The 19,468-nt window shown below is 41.9% G+C and overlaps 1 protein-coding gene across 3 annotated transcripts in view; it reads left to right on the top strand.

Annotated features, from left to right (window-relative positions):
* The window catches only part of LOC128019406 (keratin-associated protein 5-4), a 78,152-nt gene extending 58,975 nt beyond the window's left edge, over positions 1-19,177 (top strand). For 2 of the 3 annotated variants that reach the window (XM_052605367.1, XM_052605369.1), the window contains one exon: positions 15,754-19,177. In XM_052605367.1, coding sequence (XP_052461327.1) covers positions 15,754-16,441 — 688 coding nt within the window. In that variant the 3' untranslated portion in view covers positions 16,442-19,177. The remainder of the gene's footprint in view (positions 1-15,753) is intronic. The other variant, XM_052605368.1, reaches the window with a different exon arrangement.
* Positions 19,178-19,468: the final 291 nt, after the last annotated feature.

Genomic DNA, 19,468 nt, shown 5'->3' with positions numbered 1-19,468 from the left:
TGTCTTACACGCTCATAACTTTTGACTAAAAAAAAACGCCATAGAAAACCACCAACAATTAAGAATCTCACACACACACAAACACTATAATTTGCTGTTATACTCCATATAACTCCATATACAAGCCAGAAACTAAGCCTTTTTTTGCACAGGCCTATCTAAAGGGTTAATGGTACCACCTAGTGATTAACTGAAAAAATAACAAATTTTACCTTTTCCCAAAAGGGAAAACCACAAACAATCAAGAATGCATGATTATATGGTGTCATGGCTTTGCAATCAAAAAATGTAGTTATAATGGAAGTCAATGGGGCAAAAACAGCCACCGACAACAAATTAGGGATATTTTTTTTTAAATCTAATGCTGCACAAAAACTAAAAATGCACCAAAGCCAATGTTACTACTAATCTTTGAAATGCCCAAGACTGTTATAAAAGGTAAAAAAAAAAAAAAAATCTAGCCACAATTACTTTTATATTTAAAATAATTAATTTTTTGTGTTTTCTCTCCCAAATCAGTGACATCATTTATGAACTTGGCAATTAAAGAGTTAAAATCTAGGATTTAAAAAAAAAACATTTGGTAGTTTTGATCAGAACTGAAGTTGATTAACAGATTTATGCAAAAAAATATGAATCTGATACATTTTTACTGCAGTTTAATTGAGTGGATGTTTTCATCTCGAACACACCGAAAGGGTAGTGAATTTGTAGAATCCACAAGGGTAAAGGAGGGGGATGAATGGAAGACTGTGTTTAATAGACCGGTAGGGCACTTCGAATATCGGGCTTCTTCCGTTCGGACTCGTAAACGCTCCAGCCATATTTCAAATGTTAATCAATGGCGTTCTAAGAGAAATGCTCAATATCTTTGTCTTTGTGTATCTTGACGATATATTGATTTCTCTCCAGGTATATGTACAGCAGGTACTGGGCTTTTCAAATTTTTATCAACGTTTTATACGTAACTTCAGTCATGTAGTGGCTGCCCTTAACTTCGGTCAAGTCATGTGGTCTGAATCGGCTCAGAAGGCTTTTGATCACTTAACCCCTTACTAGTAACCCCCCTTTTTTGGCATGGAGACCGAAATTACATACCCAAAATAAAAAGGTTTCTGCTCATGATTCTTTCTGACTAGATACATAATCAACCTTTGTTCACAAAGCTGACACTTTAAATTTTACTGTTCAGGAATCAGAATCACTCAGACTGTTATGATAATAGAGATATATAAGCTCAAACATAAAAACAAAAATAAAAATATAAAAAACATATGTTTTAAATGTATTTTTAAAAATGTTGATGTAGGAAATGCGTTTGAAAACACAGTGTAGCTAAGGCCAAAAGTCTTCCAAAACTTCATAAAAAATTTCATAATCGAATCTGTAAAACTGTGAATTTTATGAAATATTTTCTAAGGCCATGTCATGTGTGTTTTTAGAGAAGGCTAATCAGATTGATTTATGGCACTTGTCATCTCTATAAGATCTCACATGTAAACATTCCTGTGCTCTTTGTGTATGTTTCACTGTTGAAAGCTGCCCGATTCATTATTCTATTGTTCTCACCAAACGAGTCTTTCACACCTCCGCCAGGTATGACACATTATCCGCATTATTCTTTTATCATTATTCTTTTGTTTTTATTCCACCTTTATTAGCCTTGATTGTGGTTTTTCAGGCTTTACAAAGCAACAAAGCAGCGATCTAACTTCAGTCTCTCTTTGCATTTAGCCCTTATTTATCAAAAGTCTTACTATAAAAATACAAAACATTTTCTTACGACCTTACGTGAATTATTGAGCCAAAAATGCATTATGAAGAAGAAAAGCACCTGCTATTAGTAGCATTGGAGCTAACGTTAGCATCAAGCTACATCAGACAATTTATGAAATTATTAGTACACTTTTACTCAAAACTCACTTTAAACCCCGATCGAGTGTTTATAATAACTTCCTTTAGAGATCAGGGGTGGAATTTGGTCGTTTACTGTTGTAAAAATATGTTATTTGTAGCCTTTTTCATCGCTGCACAAGTTAGCATTTCCGATGTACATTTTCGATTTTTTTTATAAAGACGCCCCAGATCTCAAGAAATTCTCATACAAAGCTTTACTATCGTAATCGCGGGTTTATTATTCGGATATTTCGTGTGTACAGAGGTGTTTCAGTGTTGTTTTGGCCAGATAACTACCAGGAAGTGTGCAGGAAGCATGTGACACGATGTGGCGGTGTCCGGTTATGACACTCTAAAGATTGACAAGGTGAACGACCAATTTCGGCTCTTTTTCATGAGCCTGCTCGTTTGACTCAGCTCACTGAAAAGAACCGACTCTTTTGGCTCACAAACGTCTCTTTAAAAACAATAATGTTTTGACTATGATAGGCGTGAAAACAATTCTAATTAAATTATTAAACGAAATCTTACTAATAATACTATTAAACATTTGCATTTAAATTACAACTTTTTAACCTACAGTATATAGAAACAACAACATTACAAAACAAATACAATCTGAATCTGAACAACATAATATAACCCATATTAAAGAAAAATAAATAACTGAAAGGATTACATTTTTCCCTCTTTTTTTTTGGCATGTTATATAACCAGCATGAACTATCTCACTAGTTATGTTTTGTATAACTAGCATGAATATAAATGTGATGACTCGGCCCCTCCCTCATGCCGTATAATTGGTTGACACCCCTTGTATGATTGACAGGAACAGAATGTGAGGCTGATCAGACAGTCAAAACGAATATGTGCGCCTTTAGGCCTATATAATATTTTTTTTGTTCTCTGAAATGGTCAATTATTTTAAATAAAATAAAATGCATCCATGTCTGAAGTACGAAAGGATCATCGCTCTCACCTCAATGGCTGGGTAAGATCCCAACTGCCTATTTGAGGTGATGGCCAACACTCGTAAATTACAAGTCTAGCCTACTGAGCTTTGTGGTGTGGGCCCAAGGTGCTTTCTTCTGGTTATCAGGTGGGTACCCTCATTCAACAGTGTTTCACCAATTAACCCACAACACCTCCAGAGCCCCCTCAGCACCTTGAACTCCACAGCCAGTGCTCTTTTATATTCCCTCACTAGCCGGTGGGCTGTTCCATGGCTCACAGCGCTTCAGCCACTGCCATCTCGATGCGTTCTCTCCTCTTTTTGTAATATTTGCCACGAGCCTTCTCCTGCTGGGACCTCTTATTCCAAGTCTGGACAAGGCACTCCAAAGTGACTGCTCAGGAAATCCTCGGCAGCCTACTTCTACTGGCAAGTTCCATGCCCGCCATCCCACCTGGTGGCACTGTTGGGTGAGTGGTTGGTACTTCCCAAGCTTTCACTCATGGGCCTGTTTTATCATCTCCTCCCATGGCACAGCCAGTTCCAGCAACGCCACCTGTTTTGTTGCTCTGGACCACAGAATTATGTCCGGTCTGAGAGTTGAGGTAGTAACTCTTCTGGAAACTTGAGCTGTCTTCGAAGGTCAACTGTCATGTCCCAGTCAATAGCGGATGTCAGGATTCCTGAGCCAGTCGATGTCGCTCTGGAGCTCTCCCCCGCTATAACAAACCTGATCATATGGGGTGCTATCATCCTCGTGATGTTGTGGGCCTTCCTTCTCTCTTCCTCCAGACCTGTAGCCAGCTCTGCAAGTATCTGACCGTGTCTCCATCTGAACTTTCCATCAGCCAGGCTAGCTTGACATGATGACAACACACGTTCAAGGCTTGCTTGTTTCCCATACAATGTGCAGTTTGGGCTCTCAACCAGCCCCCCCGATGGAGATTCACTGGTGTTGATAGGACATTGTATGTGGAGCACAGGAGGAATTTTATCCTTTTCTCTTCCATGCACCATATATCCCTCCACCCCAATGATCTTCCTTGGACACTGCCCCAACATGTCCACCTGCCCTGATTATTTCATTATTACATAGATTTAATTTCTATAGGCTATATAATTTTTTCAGACATTAGCATCAGAATGGACACATTTCTTTTTAAGGAAGAAAAAAACGAAATGTGGAAAATGCCAGCGAATGAACACATAGAAAAGTAATAGTCAGAGTATCAGTAGTGAAGGAGAGTGTTGGATTTTCGGTTTGCCCTGCAACTTACTTGAAGAAGTTCAGCCAAATAGAAACACCATATTGTAATGAGTCATCACCAGACGGGGAATCCATCTTGCAAGCTTTATTAAACAACTCGTGGTCGTACAGGCAGGGGTCAAAACCAGCAAACACAACAGTAGAGGTAACCAGAATCGTCGTCAAACACAAGCAGTAGATCGGGATCACAGGCAATATTCAGAGTCCAATAAACAATCCAAGGTCAAGAGGCGGGCAGCAAAGGTTCAAGAAACGGTAAACAAACTGAACTGGTAAACGGGAAATCAAACACGGGAAATAACGCTTGGAAATGTCAGCCGGAGCAAAACAAAACTTCGCGTTGAACTGATGTAGTTGTGCAGCTTATATAGCTGTACAAATAAGCTGCACCTGTGTGGTGATCAGAGTCCAAGGCACGGGGTAGATGGGTAGTGTAGTTGTGAATCAGTTTAAGTGAGTGTGTGGGTGCGTGAGTGTCAATATTCAGGAGATGGAGCCCTCTGCTGGCCAGTAGAGGGAATCACGGGGTTCGTCTCCGTGACAGAGCCCCCTCCCTGCGAGCGACTCCTGGCGCGAAATGGTAGGCGACGTCGGGGTCTACTGCGTGGTCGAGGGGCCGGTCTCTCCGGATGTAACCGATGAAACTCAGTGATGAGGTTGGGGTCTAGTATGTCGTCAGCATTGACCCAGGATTGTTCCTCCGGACCGTACCCCTCCCAGTCGACCAGATACTGCAGGATGCGTCCACGACGTCTGGAGTTAAGAAGTTCTCGCACCTGGTAAGTTTCCTCAGTCTCAATCTGGACGGGCTGGGGACTCTGCTCACGGGACCTCCCCTCTCCCTCCTCTCCAGGGGCAACAGCGGACTTGAGCAGAGATACATAAAAAGTGGGAGAAATGCGATAGGTGTCAGGTAATGCAAGGCGGAATGAAACAGGAGTGATCTGATGTGTAATTTTGAATGGACCCACGTACCTTGGGCTCAACTTCTTGCAGGGTAGAGAGATCTCGGGTAGAGAGCCACACCCATTGTCCTGGTTGGTATACAGGCCCAGGACGCCAACGGTGGTCAGCATGTTCCTTTTGATGGCGGATGGCTCGTTGAAGATGTACATGAGCTTGGTTCCAGGTCTCCTCACTGCGTTGCAACCAGTCCGTGGCGGCGGGTACGTCGGTGGGTTCCCCGGACCAGGGAAACATGGGAGGCTGATAGCCTAGGATGCATTTAAAGGGGGTGATATCAGTGGCTGGCTTGACCAAGGAGTTCTGTGCGTACTCAGCCCAAAGGAGGTACCGGGCCCAATCTTCTTGGTTGGAACTACAGTATGATCTCAGGAACCGGGTGAGTTCCTGATTGAGTCTTTCGACCTGACCGTTGGATTGAGGGTGGTAGCCGGAGGTCAGGCTAACGTTTACATCGAGGGCTTGGAAGAAGGCTTTCCAGAGACGAGATGTGAACTGAGGGCCTCTATCGGAGACGATATCTTCAGGTAGTTCGTAGAGACGGAAGATTCAGTTACAGAGTAGTTCAGCAGTTTGCAGAGCAGTAGGCATTTTGGGCAGGGGAATAAGGCGACAGGCTTTGGAGAATCGATCAATCACAGTAAGAACGACAGTGTTACCTTGAGAGACAGGTAGATCAGTGATAAAGTCTATTGCAATGTGGGACCAAGGTCGTTGTGGGATAGGGAGTGGTTGGAGTAATCCGGCTGGCAATTGGCGTGGAGTCTTGCGCGCGTTACAAGTTTGGCATTGTTGGATGAAGGCAGTGGTGTCTTTGGGTAATGATTCCCACCAGAACCGGTTCTGAAGCAGATGAATGGTAGCCGTGATACCTGGATGGCCGGATGAGGGCAGACAGTGCGTGTGGTTGAGTATTTGATCACGTAGAGTGGGTGGTACGTAAACCTTATCAGGAGGGCAGGTTGTTGGAGGTGCATGTTGAGAGTTGTGTTGCTGGATAAGCGTCATGATGTCCCATTGTACGGGTGCAATGACTACCTTGAAAGGGAGTATGGATTCAGGTTCGGATGAAATCTGTTCATCTTTGTGAATACGGGATAGCGCATCTGCCTTTGTGTTCTTGGAGCCCGGACGGTAGGTAACTGAAAAGTCGAATCGGGAGAAAAACAATGACCATCTTGCCTGCCGTGGATTGAGGCGCTTGGCTGAGCGCAAATACTCAAGGTTCTTATGATCTGTTAGTACAGTGAAAGGGAAGTTGGCCCCCTCCAACCAGTGTCTCCACTCCTCGAAGGCCGCCTTTATGGCGAGGAGTTCACGGTCCCCTACGTCGTAGTTACGTTCAGCAGCATTGAGTTTGCGGGAGTAAAAGGCACATGGGTGGAGTTTAGCGGTAGAACTCTGGCGTTGAGAGAGAATAGCCCCGATACCAGTGTTGGAGGCGTCCACTTCGACAAGAAACGGAAGAGCTGGGTCAGGATGGTGGATTATGGGTGCAGTCACAAACCGTCTTTTTAGTTCTTGGAATGCTTGGAGAGCAGCCTCTGACCAGTGTAGCCGATGGGTTCCTTTTTTGACCATTGACGTGAGGGGACTGACCACAGAGCTGAAGTTTCTGATGAAACGGCGGTAGAAATTAGCAAACCCCAGAAAGCGTTGGAGTTCCTTTAGTGTTTTGGGTTCGGACCATTTGAGAACGGCGTTGACTTTGCTCTCATCCATGGCGACCCCCTCTGGACTGATGACATACCCCAGGAAGGTGGTAGAGGTGGTATGGAATTCACACTTCTCCGCCTTCGCATAGAGTTGGTGTTCAATGAGTCGCTGCAGCACAGCCCTCACATGTTGGATATGTTCCTCCAGGGTATCTGAATAGACCAAGATATCGTCAGTGTACATGATAACAGTCCTGTTTAACATGTCTCTGAAGATGTCATTGACAAATGATTGGAAAACCGAAGGACTATTGGACTCCTCGATGTACTTGGCCATAGCTTCTGACTCGGGTAATGATAATGGAAATACTCGGCCCTGAGGTGGTGAGGAACCTGGAATTAGATCAATGGCACAATCGTGACTGCGGTGTGGTGGTAGTGTGTTTGCTTGTACCTTGCTGAAGGCGGTGGCGAGATTGTGATACTCCTTGGGCAGATTGGGAATGCTGGTGGACTCCGAGTCTAACGTGACGGCTTGCACAGGCATGGGAGAGATGGTCGGAAGGCATGATTTCTGACACTAGGTGCTCCATCTAAGAATTTGTCCCTCTCTCCACGATACATGAGGGTCATGCAGTCTGAGCCAGGGCAAACCCAAAATAACAGGAGTGTTAGATACAGGGAGCACATAGAATTGAATTGCTTCTTGATGTAGCAGACCGGTAAACATTAGCAGTTCTTAAGTGAGGTGAGTAATCAGTCCAGACCCCAAAGGGCGTCCATCTATTGTGGCTACAGACAAAGGATTTGTACATGAAATTAGAGAAATGTTATTCTTTTTGGCAAATTCTTCAGAGATAAAATTCCCAGCTGCTCCTGAGTCAAGTAGAGCAGTGGTAGCCACACGATCGTTGTCAGTCTTGATTTCAAGGGGGACAGAGACACAGTTTAGGGGACTGACTGAATTTAAAGATGCACTCACCGATTTAGAAGTACAAGAAGAGCGACGTGACGGGGCAAGTAATTTGTTGATGCCCCGGAGTGCCACAGTAGAGACAGAGTCGGTTAGATATGCGGCGGTGGCGTTCCTCAGCTGTCAGATGATAGGAATTGATCTGCATGGGTTCTGTAGTTTCTGCGGATCGTGTTGTCGTAACGGGGAAGAGACGTTGAGCGCTGACACGGCGAGAGCGTTGTAGGTTGTCAATGGTGATAGTTAGCGAAATGAAATCATTCAGGGTTCTCCCCTCATCACGGCAAGCGAGTTCGGTTTGCAGTTCATGATTAAGCCCTTTGCGAAACAATACTTTCAGCGTGTCACTCACCCATGACGTTTGAGCAGCCAGTGTACGAAAGTTCATGGCATATTCCTCTGCTGTTAATTCTCCCTGCGACAACTCAAGCAGACGATTGTCAAACGATTCAATTGATGCTGGTTAGCAGCAATTTGACTTGCCTGGGCTGCCATTGTAGCACACAGATGATCGTAAGCCGCTGTATTCGGTTGTGGCGAAGTCTTCTGTAATGAGTCATCACCAGACGGGGAATCCATCTTGCAAGCTTTATTAAACAACTCGTGGTCGTACAGGCAGGGGTCAAAACCAGCAAACACAACAGTAGAGGTAACCAGAATCGTTGTCAAACACAAGTAGTAGATCGGGATCACAGGCAATATTCAGAGTCCAATAAACAATCCAAGGTCAAGAGGCGGGCAGCAAAGGTTCAAGAAATGGTAAACAAACAGAACTGGTAAACGGGAAATCAAGCACGGGAAATAACGCTTGGAAATGTCAGCTGGAGCAAAACAAGACTTTGCGTTGAACTGATGTAGTTGTGCAGCTTATATAGCAGTACAAATAAGCTGCACCTGTGTGGTGATCAGAGTCCAAGGCATGGGGTAGATGGGTAGTGTAGTTGTGAATCAGTTTAAGTGAGTGTGTGGGTGCGTGAGTGTCAATATTCAGGAGATGGAGCCCTCTGCTGGCCAGTAGAGGGAATCACGGGGTTCGTCTCCGTGACACATATATTACGTAGCAATCATCCTTAATTGAAGAAATGTGGCAAAACATCTCTAATATTATTAAATTCGAAAGTGCTTTCCATATTTGGATCAACATAGGCTACATTTGTGAACGCACATTTTCTGCAATGTCGCGCGTCAAGTCATGCTCCCGTGCGCGTCTTACAGACTGCATCTTAAAGACTCTGTTAAACTTTCCGCGTCCGCGGGGAGACCGTTATGGACCGCTAGGTAGGCGTGACGTAAACATCTTCATGGGAGACTGTGTGGGGATGCTCTGAGAGGACGAACGCGTGCCTCCCATTTTTTATGACCGTGCGGACAGGTGGGCATGGTCAGTAGGTTTCAAAAGCACAATTGCACATGTGGAGGCAGTGTGAAGAAGCTCATTGCTACTCGAACCTTTGCAATCCGTCAATAAAAGAATGTAAAGACAACCAGATGTGCAGTAATTCTGGGCAACTGTTTGTACACGTTTGTTGCAGAGCGGACCATCAGTGTGCGCTTTCGGAAGTATAAATGGAAGGAGTCTGCATTCGCGCTTGCCGTGTCCTCGTCTGGATTGCTCATGAGGAAATCTAACACAGGCTTTACAATTGCAACTTCATTGTGCTGTTACTCCTTTCGAACTGAATCTAGCTCCCGACAGCATCATGTGTTTTATTTATATGGGGAGTAGAATTATTTATTTATTTAAATGAATGTAATCGATTAGATATCATAATATTTATGCTATAATATTATAAATCAGGTTGGTTTGTAGTGCAGCCCCGTGGAAAAAAAGGTTGAGAACCACTATAACACAACGGTTATGGAAATTAGAACGACAGTACATTTAATAAAATGGCAATGAAGCTACTAACGATCCACATCATTAAAGAGAATAAGCTCCAAAATAGATAAAATAAATAAAAACGAGGATCAATCTGAAACTTTTCAAGTGCATAATTAAATTAGCCTGCACACGATCCACAACATAATTAAGTTGCAAAGAGCATAGGCTCAAACATAAAATAAAATAAAAGAGGATGCATCTGTAACTTTTAGAGTGCAGCGCAAAAGTCACTCAGCCTGCAGCGAGAGAGAGATTTCCTCAAGATTTTTTCTTCGCTCATTTTCTTTCTCTATTCTTTTCGTCTCTGTTACCTCCAAATCCTCACTCTCTCTTGGCCCCTCTCCTCCTGACTAACAACTTTATCATAAGATGTCCCACTTGACAGTTTTCCTGATTTCAGCCAGTTAACCATATTTATAATATATATTATGGAATAAATGAAACGAGTTGGCACGCAAATAGCCTAGCCTGCAGTACATAAAAGAAGAACAGTATCTGTTTCCATCAAAAACTAATAAATTATATTTATATATATTTTGTTTATTTAAAATAAAAGCGATTACAAAGGAAATGTTTACTGTTCATGTTTTTATTGTATGGAAAAATCCCACTTAAAAAAACAGACCGCCATTACATTTTTCCTCTCGCGCATACACTGGTGGCAGCTCGCGTACCCCTGGGGGTGCGCGCACCACACTTTGGGAATCCCTGCCCTATACCCTCTAAGCTCCTAAAAGAGGTGCTTCCAGAAGTCATAGATCCTCTTCTGACTATTATTAATTCCTCATTGTCATTGAGATATGTCCCCAAAACCTTCAAACTGGCTGTTATTAAGGCTTTCATCAAAAAACCACAACTTGACCCCAAAGAACTAGTTAATTATAAACCAATTTTGAATCTCCCTTTTCTGTCCAAGATACTAGAAAAGGTGGTATCCTCACAATTATATTCCTTCTTAGAGAAAAATGGTATATGTGAGGATTTCCAGTCAGGATTTAGACCGTATCATAGTACTGAGACTGCTCTCCTTAGAGTTATAAATGACCTGCTCTTATCGTCTGATCGTGGTTGTATCTCTCTATTAGTTATTTTGGATCTTAATGCTGCGTTTGACACAATTGACCACAACATTCTTTTGCATAGACTTGAACACTTTGTTGGCATTAATTGAAGTGCATTAGCATGGTCTAAATCATACTTATATGACTGCCATCAATTCGTAGCAGTGAATGAAGAGTTTATGGACCCACTTTATATTAAGTGGCCTTAACTACTATGTACTTACATTTTAATTAAAAATTTTGTAAAATGTACTTATTGTGTACATACATGTTTTTACATTGTACTTATATTTAAAAACTACAAGTAATTACATCTGTATTTAATTTATGTAATTACATTTATAATTACACTGTTGACCCATACTTTACACCTTAACCCACCCTTAAACTTACCCATACCTCCAACCCTCTCCCTAACCTTACCCCTATCCCACCTCAATAGCAGCAAAAGTGTTTTACAATACAATATGAACACAATAAGTACATTGTACTTATTTTTTTATGTAAGTACATAGTAGTTAAGGCCACCTACAGTTATCATATCGATCACAAGTGCAGAATGGAGTACCTCAAGGCTCAGTACTAGGGCCGCTACTCTTCACACTTTATATGTTACCCTTGGGAGATATCATCAGGAAACATGGTGTTAGCGTTCACTGTTATGCTAATGATACTCAGCTCTATATTTCTTTGCGGACCAGTGAAACACACCAATCTGAAAAACTAATGGAATGCATAGTCGATAGAAAAAAAATGGATAACGAGTAATTTCTTACTGCTAAATTCTGAAAAAACAGAGGTGTTAATTATAGGACCTAAAAACTCTGCATGTAATAACCGAGAACACGGTCTAAGACATGATGACTGCTCTGTCAATTCTTCATCATCAGTTAGGAACCTAGGTGTGCTATTTGATCGCAATCTTTCCTTAGAAAGACAAGTTTCTAGCATTTGTAAAACTGCATTTTTCCATCTCAAAAATATGCGGCCTATGCTCCCAATGTCAAATTCAGAAATGTTAATCCATGCATTTATAACCTCAAGGTTAGATTATTGTGGTGATTTATTGGGTGGTTGTTTTGCATGCTTAGTAAACAAACTACAGCTAGTCCAAAATGCAGCGGCAAGAGTTCTTACAAGAACTAGGAAGTATGACCATATTAGCCAGGTCCCGTCAACACTGCACTGGCTCCCTATCAAACATCGTATATATTTTAAAATATTGCTTATTATTATAAAGCCCTGAATGGTTTAGCACCTCAGTATTTTAATGAGCTCCTTTTACATTATAATCCTCTACGTCCGCTATGTTCTCAAAACTCAGGCAATTTGATAATACCTAGAATATCAAAATCAACTGCGGGCGGCAGATCCTTTTCCTATTTGGTGCCTGAACTCTGGAATAACTTACCTAACATTGTTCGGGGGGCAGACACACTCTTGCAGTTTAAATCTAGATTAAAGACCCATCTTTTTAACCTGGTTTACACATAGCATACTAAAATATTTTTAATATCCAAATCTGTTAAAGGATTTTTAGGCTGCATTAATTAGGTAAACCGGAACCGGGAACACTACCCATAACACCCGATGTACTTGCTACATCATTAGAAGAATGGCATCTACCATAATATTAGTCTGTTTCTCTCTCATTCCGAATTCACCTTAGCCACCAGATCCAGTCTGTATCCAGATCAGAGGGTGACTGCAGTCACCCAGATCCAGTACGTATCAAGAACAGATGGTGGATCAGCACCTAGAAAGGACCTCTACATCCCTGAAAGACAGTGGAGACCAAGAAAACTAGAGCCCCAGATACAGATCCCCTGTAAAGACCTAGTCTCAGACGACCACCGAGACAAGACCACAGGAAACAGATGATTCTTCTGCACAATCTGACTTTGCTGCAGCCTGGAATAGAACTGCTGGTTTCGTCTGGTCAGAGGAGAACTGGCCCCCCGACTGAGCCTGGTTTCTCCCAAGTTTTTTTTCTCCATTCTGTCACCAATGGAGTTTTTTTGTAGTGGTGAACTCATGAGGACATGGCTGCTCCCCTACTTAGAACATGTTCATTATTCCATTTCTGCCACTCTCACCTCTGTTCTCACAGCAATGAAGAAAGAGTTATGTCTAGCTCTGCCCTCTAGAAGAGGCAGTCACTGTGCCTCTCTGCCCTCCATCTATACTGGGTATAAAGAGCCATACAGTGTAACTTTACAGCGCAACTATCTAAGTCTTACAGGACCACCTCCGCTCTAGCAGGAAGGGCTTATTCCGCAGATGGCCTAGTTGATGGAAAGGTCCAACTCAAGTTTTGATGCCTTTAAGGAGCTATGCACAGTGATGGACCTGACTCTGCATGCTACAATGGCCACTGCGCAGGTGATCAATAAAACCATAGCCAACATATTGGTGCTGGAACATCACCTTTAGCCCAATTTGATGGAAATCAAGGATGCTGACAAAGTTACCTTCCTTGACCTCCCTTTCTTTCCTAAGGAATTTTTCTGCCCTGCCACGGATTGATTCCCTGAGTGCTTCACAGCATCACAGAAGTCATTGGCAAGCCATCTATAACTTCCTGCCAAAGTGCTCAAGCTCAGTGGCTGATTCAAGTTGCCAGAAGTCTCCAACTTCTCAGAAGCCCAAGAAGCCAATGCAGTCTCTGGCCCAACCTCAGACTGTTAAGTCTGAGCCTGGTCTTCGGCATCACCCTCAGACAGCCAAGTGACACCCATTTCCCATGTGCTAGGGACTCTGCCCTAGAGTGACATTGTACCCTTAACTGCAGAACCTATCCTGATCCCAGAGAGAGAACCCTGCCCTCAAAGAAGTCTTATGTTCGCTCTCTGAGCGATGGAAGCACTATTCATGCTGGGCCTGTCCTTCCCGCACAGCATGTGACTAAGCAAACTACCACTGTGATAGTGAACCTACATACTCAAAATAATCCTTATTCTTCTCTCATTACCACAATTGTCAGTTTTCCGACCCCTGGTGAACTCACACTCGTAAAACTCACACTGTTTGCCACCCAAATACAGGCATGTAAAGCCATCACTACTTTGTCAAGCTTGGTTTTACAAACTATAGAATGATGTTACTCTCTTCAGTATACTCTCAGACTCCCTCGGTACTGTGGTGTTGTTAGACCTTTGGTACGGAACAACGATTCTCGTGTTTTTTCATGATGAAGTACAATGTCTAAATAGCCCAAAAGATGGTTCATCTAGAGATCAGGGAGTAAGGTTTTTACAGCTGCTACTTTCTCATTCACAAGAAAGATGGTTGGCTCAGGCCCATCCTTGATCACAGGCACCTGAATTGTGCACTGATAAAACACCCATTCAGGATAGTGTCCTTAAACCATATGCTCATTCAAGTATTCCCCTTTTTTTCCTGAAATACAGATTTATTTTCACATCCTGATAACTCCTCGTCAGAGACTGTTCTTGAAATTTACTATTGAGAGAGTAGCTTATCAAAATATAGGAAAATGAACACTTCATACCGAAGTGATTCAAGTGATCTTGTCTGACTTCAGGCGGGGAGCATCTCTTTGTTTGCTTCAGAGGCAAATCTAAATTACTGCCAGTCAGGATTAAGAGACTGTATAGCACTTGGTAAAGACTCAGTGGGCTTATAGTGTCCTATCGGAGTGAATGCCCATTTAACCAGAGGAATAGCCTCCTCCTGGCACAGATTTTGTTGACTTATTTTACATAATTCCCCATTTAAGTGATGAAAGTATTGTTATGCAAGCCCCAGACAGTTGGCTTGGGTCTCATAATTGACTCATGCTTCTAGGAGCTTTCATTACAGGTACTCTGGGGCTGGTCTCATAGAGCAGCTTCGTTCTGCACTCTGCTTATAGCACAGCAACATTGGATGCATTCCCCATAGCATTCAATGCCATAGGAGAGACTGTTCAAAAGGGAATGCTACTAGCATAACTTTATGTCCCTGAGAAAAGGGAACACATGTTGTGTAAGCTGCCGTGATATAAGGCTGCATGTCAGTCAAAAGATTCTGATGCTCAGAGCCGACTTTTAAAACAGTTGGCTCCATGCATTTTGAAAGACTGAAATGCAGTTTGTTCATGCAAATACACAAAAATCAGGCTACAGGTATTCAAAGTAAAGATGAGTTCACTCTATAGCAGGGGTGGCAAACTCCAGTCCTGGAGAGCAGCAGCCCTGTAGAGTTCAGCTCTAACCCTAATTAAGTCTCACCTGCCTGTAGCTTCCTAGTAACCGGTCAGACCTTGATTAGCTTGTTCAGGTGTATTTGATTAGGGTTGAAGCAAAACTCTGCAGAGCTGTGGATCTCCAGTACCAACGTTCATCACCCCTGCTCTATAGTGTTCAATGAAACTCCCATATCTTTGGCATGAAAACTTCTATTGATTGTCAAATTGTTGAGATTCAGATGCTGATTCTTTGTTGTCTGTGTGTGTCTGAATGATGCATGAGCACAAACTGCAATAGAACCAGAGGACTGCTGTAATCAAAAATAAATAGAAAACAATATAATTACAACACACTCACTTTGGATTAAATCGAAAATCCGAATTATTTTTGGATTATTGAATAAGCTTACTAAACATTGATGAAATTGCCAACATTTAACTGAAATCACCTAATAATTTTTCACTTGTTTTAGGTTTCCATAACAAATGTGCTTTATTAACACTGTTATAGCCACCAGAGGAAACTAATGTTAGAAAGTCAAGGGTTAAGAGTCCACATAAAGTAAACAATAACCACTATGATAGTAACTTAAAACAAAAAAATTTCATTAATACATCAATTTAAACCACTGTTAATTCTAAATAAGATCTTCTGTAGTCATCTGACAAATACAATAAATCTGGTTAGCAGGAGTTAATCACAGATTGTCAGTCATCACTTAATAAATGACTTAATTATCTAATAAACTGTAATACTGCTTCAGTGTTAGTTTTTAAGTGGGCCCCATGAGACATGAGAGTGTATTTTTTGTGATTTCCTTCATAACCATAACTTTGCATTCTCATAGATAACTTGTGCAGCTTTTTTTTACTGCTTTATAAACTGAATCATTTTTTCTGCATCTTTCTATTTAGTGATGACTCCTCCAATGGCTCCCACAAGAGCAACAGCACCAAGAACACCTCGCAGAAACGCAGGACCTGCTGCTGCTCCTGCTGCCCCAACTGCTGCAGCTGTTCCCCCTGCTGTCTCAACTGCTGCAGCTGTTCCCCCTGCTGTCTCAACTGCTGCAGCTGTTCCCCCTGCTGTCTCAACTGCTGCAGCTGTTCCCCCTGCAGCCCTAACTGCTGCAGCTGTTCCCCCTGCTGCCCTAACTGCTGCAGCTGTTCCCCCTGCTGCCCTAACTGCTGCAGCTGTTCCCCCTGCTGCCCCAACCTCTGCAGCCTCTCCTCCTGTATCCACAGCCTCTCCTCCTGTGTCCGCAGCCTCTCCTCCTGTATCCGCAGCTTCTTCTCCTGCTGCAGCTGCTCCTCCTGCTGCAAGTGCTCCCCCTGCTGCAGCTGCTCCCCCTGCTGCAGCTGCTCCTCCTGCTGCAAGTGCTCCCCCTGCTGCAGCTGCTCCCCCTGCTGCAGCTGCTCCTCCTGCTGCAGCTGCTCCTCCTGCTGCAGCTGCCTCAAATCCTGCTGCTGCTCCTGCTGCCACTGCCTCAAATGTTGCTGCTCCTCCTGCTGCCGCTGCCTTAAATGTTGCTGCTCCTCCTGCTGCCGCTGCCTCAAATGCTGCTGCTGTTCCTCCTGCTGCCGCTCCTCCTGCTGCCGCTGATACTATATCCCAAGCTGCGGCTGATTGCTTGGGTTTAAGCAAATTCTTGAATCTTTTTCAACCATAATTTATGTGTATTCATAGTTAAATTTGCAATTATTTTGTTTTTTTAAATTGTATCATACATCGAATCACCCTCTTCTGCATCCTTCCAACTAGTGATTCCTCTTCCAATGGCTCCTGTAAGAGCTGTATCTCTGAGAACACCTTGCAGAATCACAGGACCTGCTGCTGCTCTGGCACCTACAATTTCTGTAGCTTCTCTATCAGCCACATTTTCAAATTCTGCGGCTTCTCCTCCTGCATTCACAGCCTCAACTGCAGCAGCTGTTCGTCCTTCTGGCTCAACTTCTGCAGGTTCTCCTCCACCAGGAAAGGGTACTTTGACTTTGAAGTTAAAGTACCCCTGCCCTCTAACTTACTAAATGCTTTTAATAAAGCCACAACTGCAGCTGTTTCAACAGCTATATCCACACAATAAAACTCCTAGTGTTAAATTATTGTTCACAGTGTTTAAATAATCCTCATTCAGAGAGGATAACTCCCCTGGAGTTAATCTGTTACCATTTTTAAAAAAAATCTATTCACCCTATCTCCAGGTCTGGCGGTAGCACTTTTAGCTTAGCTTAATATAGTTATAATCAAGGAACTGGCGAAGTTATAATCAAGTTGCTGGCGTACATGGGTGTAGTAGGTGCAATGATATTATGCAGCAACCTGAAATTTGCCATCTGCCACTCCACAATTATACAAACTAGCTTTTTTGCTTCCCTTCTGTAGTCAAATTGTCCACTATTTCTTTTTCCATCTTTTGAAGCAGCTAATTTTTGTGGCAGCTGATCTCTTTAACCATTTTGTCAATGGTGTCCAGCAGATTTTCACCTGAACACTGTTTCTCTTGAAATCCCACCAATGGTTTTGCTGGTGTTTGTTGTCAATAACATGACAGCGACCTCAACATTTATTGACAAGCACTGTTCATTTGGATTTAGCCTTAGCAAATACTTCAATGGTCTGGCCTTCTAGTTGCTCACCATGACAAGTGATGAATAAGATCACTTTGTTTCAAGACATGTTCCTCTGTCATTGTATTCCGGAATTGTTGACCACCTAATTTTCATGTCTTGTGTATCTTCCAACATTCAGAACAATCAAAGAAATGAATAGCGGGAGAAAATTAAATGAGAGATTTTATGATCTCATTTTATCTCATTGTCAGAATCTGTGTCAAAGTATCCTGGTGTGTAAATAATTGTGATGTTTCTTTCTTCAACCATTCCACTAATTTTACAGCTTGAATGTTGTTTTGGATGTTTCTCCATGTCACCAAGCTTTGCTGCAATTTCTTTCTAGGAATTAAATTCTTTCTCTAAATCTTTAAAGTCTATCTGCGAGCGATCATAAAGGTGTGGATATATGAGTGCCAGCTCAGCTTTTCGATACTCCAGTGTATTGATGTTGCTAGTGACTAGGCCGGAGATATTGTTTTCTCTTGCCTGTCCTCCACTGAATGAGTAACCGAAAAAATGTTTTATTGCACGTCAAAGAATTTGGAGTTTCAGAACACACCCACCGATTGTGTAATCGCCATGGACCAAAGTTGTTAAGGGGCCAAAACAAACTCCCCCAGAAAGTTTGCGTTGGTCAGCTGTTTCAAACTGCCAAAACAAACTTAAACAAACTTCGTTTTGGCCTGATTTTGTTCAAAATGACATAATTTCAGTTTGTTTTTTATTTTTGTTTAAAGTATATTGGAGCCTTAACTCTATAATCAATAACTAATCACACATTTTCTAATTAATTGTGATTTATCGCATCTAACATTAAAGTTTTTAATACATTTTATATACTTTCACATTTAATGTAGAACAATGTAAAGACAGTATACACTCTTAAAACAAACATGTTTAACATGTTCTGAGTGCTCAGGCACAACACATATCATTAAATTCAACAAACAGACAAAATTGTTACCTTAGTAAATCCATTAATGTTACCTTTTTGTATTCTTCTTTCACAACTATGTTCACAACTATGTATTATGTATTTTTACACACACACACACACACGCACAGACAAACACATACACACGTTTGTTTTTGTGAAAAGTGTTTTCATCCCATAGACGTAATGGTTTTTATACTGCACAAACTGTATATTCTATCGCAACCTACACCAACCCTACACCTAATCCTAACCCTCACAGGAAACTTTGTGCATTACTTATGCATTTACTTTCTCAAAAAAAATCATTGTGTATGATTTATAAGCATTTTGAAAAATGGGGACATGGGTTATGTCCTCATAAGTTACCCTCTCCTTGTAATACCTGTGTCATACCCATGTCATTATACAGAGTTGTGTCCTGATATGTCACAAAAACAAGAGCACACACACACACACACACACACACACACACACATACTCTCTCTCTCTCTCTCTCTCTCTCACACACACACACACACACACACACACACACACACACACACACACGTATATATTATGCTTTGAATTTGTGATTATGCTTTGAAATTGTTAATGATACTATTGGTCACCAATAATGATTATTTTGGTTTCTCCTATTTCTACTGAGCAACTGATTATATCTACACCTGTGACAAATTTTGTACTTAACACACTCTGTGGAAGGCTGGATGGCTAAAACACATCAGTGTGCAGTGTTTTGGTTTCTACAATGAGCCATGTTTGAATAAAAGCATAACACAAATTGAAGAAGTGCCTTGGATCTGTAGTTTCTATAGATACAACTGTGTGTTTTACTAAGTGATTATTTACAGTTTTAATATAAAATATTATTAAAAATGCTCGATCCGAATACACTTTTATCTTAAAATTACACTGAAGAATTAACATTTAAAAAAACTGTTAATATCGCTATGTACTGTCAAATACAATCAACAATGTCAAATATAACAATGTCTGAAACCATTTCCAACATAAGACCGAACTTTCTCAACTTGTTCTCAAATTTATCAACACACAGAAATATACAAATGAACTTTAAAA

Source organism: Carassius gibelio, chromosome A9 (genome assembly GCF_023724105.1).
Source record: "Carassius gibelio isolate Cgi1373 ecotype wild population from Czech Republic chromosome A9, carGib1.2-hapl.c, whole genome shotgun sequence".
Classification (NCBI taxonomy): domain Eukaryota; kingdom Metazoa; phylum Chordata; class Actinopteri; order Cypriniformes; family Cyprinidae; genus Carassius; species Carassius gibelio.
The sequence above is the reverse complement of the archived record's forward strand: the minus strand, read 5'-3'. Positions and strand labels throughout refer to the sequence as shown.